Source organism: Borostomias antarcticus (genome assembly GCF_949987555.1).
Source record: "Borostomias antarcticus genome assembly, chromosome: 2".
NCBI classification, from domain to species: Eukaryota; Metazoa; Chordata; class Actinopteri; order Stomiiformes; family Stomiidae; genus Borostomias; species Borostomias antarcticus.
The window spans coordinates 33,168,538-33,178,597 of record NC_140235.1 but is presented as its reverse complement, the minus strand read 5'-3'; the positions used below and the strand labels follow the sequence as shown (position 1 = coordinate 33,178,597).

Here is a 10,060-nt window from a genome sequence, read left to right as displayed (position 1 = left end):
TAAGGAACTTTTATCTGGCATGTTCATGCCAAGGATGTACCAAACCCATGTACATAAACTTATATTACCAAACCTACCAAACCAAGGATGTACCAAACCCATGGCATAGACATACTTCTATGTTTGGTGTAGGTGTGCGCGTGCATGAACATGTCAGTGCACAAGATAAGAGGAGAGATTTCCTTGATCTTCAACCTTGACCTCAAGTTACTGGATTGGATGTTATTTTGACAGAATGGTGGCTTTATTACATGTAGGTAGGTCATGGATGTATTAATAGAACAGAGGTAGGTAGATATCAGTAAAGAAGAGGTCCTATCAGAATACCAGCAGTCCCCACCACGCATGATCGCGCCAAACACGAATACGTGGTCTCTTTATAAGCCAATCGAATGCTTGTATGTGGTGGGTAGGCGTGGCGTGTGTTGAATTTCCCGCGAGCAGCAGCAGAGCAGAAGGTCTGGTTAGCCTAGCACAGTCAGCTAGTTACGTTAAATAAACTCTATACTAAGTTATATATCAAAAGGTCTTGTTAGCCTAGCCCAGGCAGCTAGCGACGTTAAATAAACTCGTTACTACTTTAAATAAACTCTTTACTAAGTTACATATCAGAAGGTCTGGTTAGCCTAGCAGCTAGCTACGTTAACATACATATCAGAAGGTCTGGTTAGGTTAGCCCAGCCCAGCAGCTAGATAAACTCTTCACATATCCGAGTTGCACTTTTAACGTTACTGCTCAAAAATGGAGAAGGAAATGTTTACTAAACTTGCATCAAAGATGGGTATCGGCTCTTCGAGAATTTTACGGTGAGTATCATTGCATGCAGCAGTTAGGCTACGTGGAAGTAACTTGCCTGGGTCTCTGATAGGCTAGCTAACGGGAACCTCTATGACAGCAAGATACTTTTTTTCTCATTCATTTTGAGATATAAAGTACGTCTGGAGTATGTATGGAAACGATAAGTACAAGTGTCTTAATAGTAGAAGAATGTCTCACCGGCACTGGATATAGTTGGCACCGGATGACTCCGTCGGTATTCTTCGAAAAGTCTTCTCTTTTTCTATCTTTGTGGCCATTTAATTCCTGGATCGTTGTTGGCTTCTAGTTTGAGCAAACGTGACTAGCTGCGTTATCTCTACTACATTCATGGCTAGCTGGTTGGCTAGCTAACCCTAGTGTAGCCAATTTGAGGCTCAACTCTCAAGTTTGTGTTCTTCTGTCTCCACAGTCAAGCCGAGGAGTACGTGCGCTTATGCCAGGTGAGGTGCACATGCCTCGGCAACACCACAGCGACCAGCAAGGCTGTGATCTGCCTGGAGCTGGCAGCGACCTCCATGAAGCTGCCCATAGACAAGGTAAGATGTGTCCATGACCATGCAGCTAGCTAGCTAACCATCTTGGTCAACAAGACCTACTTAACGGAACATTTGACAACCTGTTTCATCATGATGTTTGTGTTGTGTCCTCAAGGAATATGCCATCAAGTTATCCGGCCTGAACAAGCAGCTGTATCGGAGCAGTCTGAGGGCGGTGGAGTGTCTGCTGGGTCTGGAGGCTCACCTGGGTCTGAGGGACCTGGCTGTTCAGTATGGCTGCATGGACGCGCTCAGACTGGCTGCCCAGATCCTGGACAGGTGAGAGACTGGTAGCATTCTTTGTCTTTTGGGTCAGATAATCTTGTACCACTATGTAATGCAAAAACTATCATTCACACTAACCTAGCCTCATATTGCTATTGTAAAATCTGTCAAAATAATCGCATTATGATTTTTTTTTACCATATCGTCCAGTCCCACGTACCACACTGATTACTGTATGTAATGGCTGGTTCACCGAACCAGAAACACTCCTCTTGTCTGGCACTTGTATTTAAAAAGAGCGATTGGAGTGATTATAGCTTTGATTGTGTTTCAGGTACGAGGCTAGTCTTCCAGCTGCCCAGCAACAGGATCTGGACCTGTCCAAGTCTCTCTTCACTACAGCTGCCCTGCACTCAGCCTGCAAGTGAGGACAGGCCTTTGTACCAACCAGTTTATCTATGTAGAGAATGGACCATCAGTCTATCTCAGTGGGTATGCTACTGGTAGGCTGGTCATGAGTGAAACGGGTCGGCTTCTCTTGGGATCTTGTGTCTGCAGGTGTCTGAAGATGAAAGTTGACCGAAAGCTATATTTGTCGTCTGGAGCTAAGAAGGGCATCTTTGACAGGCTGTGCAGCCAGCTCCTGAGACTGGGCCAGGACATATGCAGTAAGTAGACTGGGCCAGGACAGTATTGTAGTAAGTAGACTACAATAAAGTAACAAGCGTTTGTGCATTTTTTGGAGATTGACATAGTTTGAAAGGCTTCTAGACATATTACTAGCCTAGAGTCCATGGATGTCTATCTTGTTTCAATGTATTTTTTATTCTGAATTAGCTGTAATTGTAGTCTTTTCACAAACTCTGTCTGCCTGTCACAAAGGGGCTTGGTTCATTTTAGCCCGCACAGCGTTGTTGGGGCGGCTGTAGCTCAGTTGGTAGAGTGGGTCGTTCAATGATCGAAGGGTCAGTGGTTTGAATCCCAGCTCCGACTGTACACATGTCCTTGAGCAAGACACCTAACCCCAAATTGCTCCCAATGAGCAGGTTAGCACCTTGCATGGCAGCTACCGCCATTGGTGTGTGAATGAACCATTTACCATTTGTTGAGCATGCATGCGTTGGTACTTAACCATTCCCTCACTCCTATTGTTTTGATAGACACCCATTTGTCTTTGAATAGAGTCAATGAGAGACAGACACTATATATACAGACACACACACACACACACACACACACACACACACACACACACACACACACACACACACACACAGGGGCAAGGCCTCTGAACTGAGAATATGCAGGGGCATGATATGATATGAATGGTTTCCTGAATCACATATGAACCCTGTCGTACCATGATTTCTGCGCTAGGGTCTACGCTGGTTTATGCATTCGATTTATAAATTAGGGCAAATGAGAGTTCAGCTCTGGTGTCTTTTAATAGTCAGTGAGAGTTTGATTCTGGTGCAGTCCTCTCCCCCAATTCCGGTTAATAACTTGATGTTCAGAGGTGAACTCTCAAGTCCATGTCATCTTTCCTCCCACAGAAGAAGCCACGTCACCGAGCGCCCTGGTCCAAACTCCCCAGAAACGTCCGAACCCCCTGAGGGAGAGCAGTGCTGGGCAGGAGGAGCAGGGTGAGGCCTTGCTCTGGAACCATAGGATGATGATAATTGAGGCCAGTCGCACGACTTCATTCCAACAAAAACAAAATGTAATCTATTGAATTGCTCTACACAGCGAATTTCATAACAATTCCGCTCTGGACTGGACGAAACTTTAGCCCATGTATTTCTGAGCCAAGTCTCACTAATTTTCGCTCCCGAGGATACAAATATGAATCTATTGAATCGCTCTCCACTGAACGATTTTCTTATTTTCATATCGCATAGCCAGACCTATCTCCACACTTCGTTTACGCTGTGCCAGCGCCGGAGATAGGTCTGGCTGGACTTATTACCATTCTGCAAGAGGGGGGAAAAAACTCAGTATTTCTTTAAACCAATCACAGTCGCAGCGACGGTGCGCTTGCAAAATAGTCTGGATCGAATCTGAATGGTGCCAAGAGAATCTCTTGGCCCGAATCAGATTAATTTGCGTCGCCAGTCTCGCCACTGATTGGGCAGTGTGACAATGAATGACATGGTTTATTGCCGAAACCTACATCCGTTGAGTCAGACTACCCTAACCCTGACACAAACCCTAACCTGTCCGGGGACCAGGCCCGGCAGGGCAGTTGTTTCCCCAGGCAGTTCCCTGGTGGGGCAGTCGGCGTTCCATAGAAATACATGGGCTAAAGTTTCGTCCAGTCCAGAGCTAAATTATGAAATTTGCTCAGTGTAGAGTAGAGATGAGACGGTATACCGTAAAACCGTGAACCGCGGTATAAAATGTCCACGGTATTAGAACCGTGACATTCCCTGTGTTTACGGTATTACGTTTACGGTATTACACAATAATGCGCTGCTGAAACTGCTCGCAACAGTTAATTTTGTAATTTAATATAAGCTTGCTATTAATAAACTGAGCTTAATTACAATAGTGTGTAATTTCCATCATGTGTTGCACTGTAGTTCCTTCAAAGTAAAGTAAGTATGTGTGTTGGGGAGGTGAAATGCCGTATACCGTGAAATACCGTAAACCGTACCGTGTAACTAGATACTGTACCGTACCGTAATGCAAAAATCCATGCCGTCTCATCACTAGTGTAGAGCGATTCAATAGATTACATTTCGTTTTTGCTGGAACGAAAAGTCGTACGGTTGGATAACCATGGTGAAATGCGCTGTCATGTCTTATTAGATTAATGTTAACAATTACACTTCAGTACAGAGTTTCATAACCCCACGGTAATTGAGATCTGGAACTCACCATTGTTACCTCAGCAGCTCCTCTGGCTGCAGAGTGACTGTGTCTGTGAGTCCCTGTCTGCTCCTGCTCTGCTCTAAGCTTTCTCCTGCTGCACCTGTCAGGCCACGGGCTGCCAACGGCTCCAAAGCAACAGAGAGAGGTGGAGTCAGAGGAGAGCGAAACGCAGGATTACGAGGCATGGAAAAGGAAGATCTTGGAGAACGCACTGAAAGCCAAGAACACACAAGTGTGAAGACAACATCCATCTGAGCTGGTGTGAGGGCAAAGAGCGACTGACTTCACACCTCAGATGAGGAGAGAGAAAGATGGGGGATGTGGATGGACAAAGAAAGAGTGAGGGGGGGAGAGAGAAAGGAGAAAGAGAGAGATTGGGTCGGTTTTACAACTTCTGTTGACTGATATTCAAGTCAAGTGATCTATATGATCCAGGAACACAAGGCGTCTGGTTGTTTTGGAGGTGGATTCCAGAGTGAAGTATTATTTTTTATTATTTATTGTGTTTACAACATGCCATTGTATTTTGCTGGCAATGTAGTTGTTTTTGTCTGCCCCCCAGTGTTGTGTGTGGGAACTGCAGTGGTGTGTGGTGAGGGGGTGTATGGAGGGGGGGGGGGGGGGGTCATCCCTGCTGTTTGTCAACATGCTTTCATTATATAATCCTAGTATAAATCATGCTATGGTGTTATATAATCCAAGTATAGATTATGCTCTCTGGTGTTGTATAATCCTAGTATAGATCATGCTCTCTGCTGTTAAATAATCCTAGTATAGATCATGCTCTCTGGTGTTATATAATCTGAGTATAGATCATGCTCTGGTGTTATATAACCCTGCTGCTCTGGTTCTTCAGTTGTGTGCTACTCTGTCACCCACAGTCGCATAGCAACAATTTTATGAAGACAGTTTACAAATTCATGAAGGACAGAATAGAAGCTGTGACATGTTTAAATAAATGACCTTTTTAATTACTTTTCCCTCTTACTACACATGGATGTTGCTCTATTCTGGGGATGATTGGGTATTACTACACACTGGCAAGGACACCAGTCCTGTAGTATAACATGCAAGCTTATGGTCATCTTAGGTCCAGGTTTACTTCGTTTTTATAGCAGGTTTTTACCATTTATACAAGGTGTGTATATACAATGGACATGACTAAATGTAAGAAAATATGTACTGTACTAAAATGTGAGATAATGGATATGAGAGCGAATATAACAGCCCAGCAAGCACGGACGAATCCGGACGAGCCCGATTGGGGCCAACTGAAGTCATAGTCATGACTGCAAGTCATGACTAGTCGGATCTGGACCAGAATATCACCATATTACAACTACAGTGGAAACCCGGACGAGGCCGATTGGGGCCTATTCAAGTCATACCATGACTAGTCATATCTGGACCAGGATATCACCCTATTTCAATAACAATGGAAACCGCTTATATATCACGGTTACAGTGATCAACCGCTTATATGGATCAAAAAGCTTGGGCCAGAATCATTAGCCAGTAGTACAAATGCTGTTTAAATTATTCGCTTATAATAATCAAGTAATCTGCTTACAGTCTTCATTTTGTGTCTTTTCATACATGACGATATGGCAAATATGGGGGAAAAAAGGGGAAAAAATATGATACACGGACCCGGACGAATCCGGACTAGCCCGATTGGGGCCAACTCAAGTCATATCATGACTAGTCAGATTTGGACCAGAATATCACCGTTTATTTGGATCAAAAAGCTTGGGACGTAATCATCAGGCCTATAATGCTGTTTAAATAATTTGCTTATTTCAGTGTTCATGTTGGGTCTTTTCATCCATATGGAAATTTTCTAAAACTAGGACATTTCCTCACACTTTGCCTCGCGATGTTTTCGGCTGCTGTGGCTCTAGCAGTCTGTCAGTTTCTTTATCCATTCATGGTGTCAAGGCTTCTATGGAAGACCAAAAGTGACAAAATTAAAAATAAATGCATAAATAAATGACTCGATAAATAAATGATTGCATACATAAATGACAATTAATAAATAAATGTGTATTTATACATTTATTTATTTCTGTATTTATTTATTTTTTCATTTATTTCTGTATTTATTTATTTCCTTTAACATTTTTTTATTTTATTTCTGTATTTCTGTATTTATTAATTTCTTCGTCCATATGATAATGAGGGGGTGTGGCTTACATTCAGACACTTCAATCAAGCTCAGAGCGGGTGATTCGGCGGAGCCAGATTGCAATGCTAGCTAGTAATGAGATGAGCGATGTCGGAAAGTCGGTCGGTATTCGAGTTATTGAGAGAGGCGGCTGCTCGTCTCGAAAACATTGAGACAGAGCCATTGCGTAAGCAGCGCCGTTGTTTAGCGGTGAAAGGTGACTACAGTGCTGGCTGCTGTCTTACATTTGAATGCTCTGATTTATTTTCATACTGTAAATAGTTGCATGACACACATCACTTTATAACACATTTCAGGGATGATAACTCATCTGGGATGAAAAAGGTGACAAAGAGCAAACCCATACACAAATCACCAAATGACCAATTTTGGATTAAAAAACAGCCAATTCATCCCCTCCACCCACCTTTGAGTGTGAGTAGCAGCTGCATACTACTATCAATCTGATGACAAAATGGAGTATCATACTCCGAGTTCAATTCTAGTCCCACTCCCATGACAGGACAGCAGATTACAGCTTTGAAAAACCAACACAACAATAAAATGGATTATGTGATCCTGGATAGCAAAATTTTTTTTTGATCATTTTGATCCAGATTAAACCTTTTGAAAAACCGGGACCTGTTCTGTGATTTTCAATCGAAAAGGGGATGATGCTTGAATAAGAAATGAATCAAGAGGCAGGAACAATATCTTGGAACAATTTTCACTTTATTTCATGTTTAATAATCACATCACTAATTAACAAGTAACCACAATAAAATACTACTTTCACACCAAAAATAAAACTCGGCATTAATGAAAAAAAAAAAAAAAATCAAAACAAAAAGAAAATCTGCAAATGACAAATTCTGCGAATGACATAAGTCTACCTAACACATCCCATAGGTTTCTGCATGCTCTTAAATAGGTGGTTACTTGCAGTACACTTGCACGCTGGCTAGCGGAAGCAGATCTATGGAGCTCTCTGATGGAGTACTGAGAAGCTCTTGTTACACAAGCCAAACCTGACAGCTACAGTGAAGTCTTAGATAAGGATGCATTAGCATTAGGGGTAGGGTTAGGACATCTCTGTGATGCTCCTGGGCAGTTTGTGTGCATGTGCCCTGTGTGTTCATGTGAAAGGTGAGGGCAACAGTACTTCCTCTGATCTCTCCTGCCACCTCCTGCTTTTGGAGGACACCCTGCCCACAATGCCATGACACAGTGCAATGCATACGAATTTGCTTCATACCCCTCCCTGTTGTGACGTTTTCTTATCAAAGTGAAGAGGTCACTGCATATCTTTGCTATATCAATATCACATCTAAGGGCCTCCTGCAAATAACAATATTTCCATTTCTTAAGACTGGGGTCGTGGGTTTAGGCTACTGTTAAGTGGACTATCACTGGACACAATTTAGTGAAAACTGGGCTGTTCACAATCAACAAAATTGCACAAACTTGCCCTGACCAGAGCTCCCATAGCTGTATATAACCACCCCCACATGCCCTGCCCACACCACCACCACATAGCTACTGGAACACATGATGAATACATATACAAAAGTGTTGAGTCTTTAGTACATTATATCTCAAGAACATTCTTTAATTTCAGCAGCCCTTTTCTTGAAGAAAAGGCAGACTTGCTCAATAATAATAAGTATAATAATAATAATAATATTGAGACACTTCTTACCATTAAAACCATTAAAGTTACATGGACATAAAAGTTATACTTAACATCATTATTACCCCCTGGTTGTTTTGTTCATATGTTTTTTTTTGTTCTGGTGGTGATGCAGAGTATAGTTTAAATATATTTATATACAACCGTGAAATCATGTAGAGGAGTGGAATTAATTAAGTAAATATCAGGGGTAGAAATCAATACTAGTAAAAGTGTCTGCAGACAGGCACAATTAAGGACAACTTTAGTTACTGTAGGCAAGAAGTGATATTATGATCTATGGGAAAAGATGATCGTCTCGCTGGACTCAAAGCCATGCTATAAAACCTTTCAACCATCCACATCTATAAACCTCTACTCTTTCAAAATAGAATCATGTTCTGAATGTTAAAGTTTATTGCCCATATTCATAAAAAACATCTGTATCTTTAGCCATCTCAGGGGATTATTTCAACTATAGAGTACTTCATTCTAATTCGCAAAACCTTTTAGGATTGAAAGACTTGATTGATTGTATTGATTTATTGAAGGACTACTGGCAAATGGGAGACCACTAAGATACAGTTCAGCGCTCTGTTCACGAGAGCATGTGCAAAACACCTTCATCTTTATTCATTCAGGGGTCCTTTGTTGCAAACTCCATCACAGTGAATCATATTTGATACACTCATGCCTTAAGGTGCTATTGTTTAAAAATCAGAGTAAGAAATGTAATTAAATTGTCAATTAAGGTTTATTATTGTTGTTTTTTGCATGGTTTGGAGAGATAGTAGCTTCATGGTTCTATTCATAAATCTTCACTTTAGAAAAAGGACTTGACTGTATGATGTACTGCCATCATTTCAGGGATGAAACACCAGTAACGATTTATTAATTAATCTGGAATAAAGTAAAACGACAGCCCCCAACAGTAAGGAGAGATACACCACTGACTAGATTGCTCCAAGGATTAAAGATACTGTACCAACAACGCTGCAGGTCATAATGCACATACAGTAGGCCTTCTGCTCTGTGCATGATATCTGTCCGTGCTTTAAAAAGGCATTTGGAGGCAATAGTTGGATACATTGCTACAATAGTAAAATAAGCCACAACGAGTGTTCCAATACCCTGATGAGTTAAGCTCTGTATGTCCTGTATAATCCGCATAACTTTTTATAATATTAACTGCCAAATAACACCACTGCCATAACCCTCAGAAAACGCCTGGTAGGGAACAACAACAATGATCATAGTCACAAAACGACAAGCAGAGTTAAACTACAGTAGGTCCTTACGACAGCAACAGCAGGTGGCTTTTACAGTTTATTTCTGAACTATGACATTCTGCCTGTCTGCGTCTCTCCAAAGAAAAGGGCCCCGAGCCTCATGTCACAGCTGTCACTGCCTCACTCGTCCGCATCGCTCCCATCCTCACTTGCCCACTATGGGCTCAATCTCTGGTCCTCTGACTTACAAACGCACATGACAACCTTACACAAACACCGCTTTAGCCAGATACGCCGCCGAAACGCTAACGATTCAATGGCGCGGATGGGCAATATTTATACTTAGGAGTGAGTTTAACAAATTCAACTTGGTTATACTTAGCTGTCTGCCCTAGTCTTATATTAGTTTCAGGTAAGCAACATTTAAGACACACAGCTCCACCAACCTCCAAGACACTTGCCTCTGTAGCATTAATGCATCTTCACCATATCCCTCTACTGCATTTCAAAATAAAAGCTTCCAAGCTAGATCTTAATTTGATTCCC

General features: G+C 42.0%; 1 protein-coding gene across 1 annotated transcript; it reads left to right on the top strand.

Annotated features, from left to right (window-relative positions):
• Window positions 1-742: 742 nt before the first annotated feature.
• Window positions 743-4,690, top strand: orc6 (origin recognition complex, subunit 6; the record flags this gene model as incomplete). Its single annotated transcript, XM_084454569.1, has 7 exons — window positions 743-807; window positions 1,230-1,356; window positions 1,472-1,635; window positions 1,916-2,005; window positions 2,140-2,249; window positions 3,135-3,224; window positions 4,560-4,690. The coding sequence occupies 7 exons, from the start codon at window positions 743-745 to the stop codon at window positions 4,688-4,690; spliced, it is 777 nt and encodes a 258-aa protein (XP_084310695.1).
• Window positions 4,691-10,060: the final 5,370 nt, after the last annotated feature.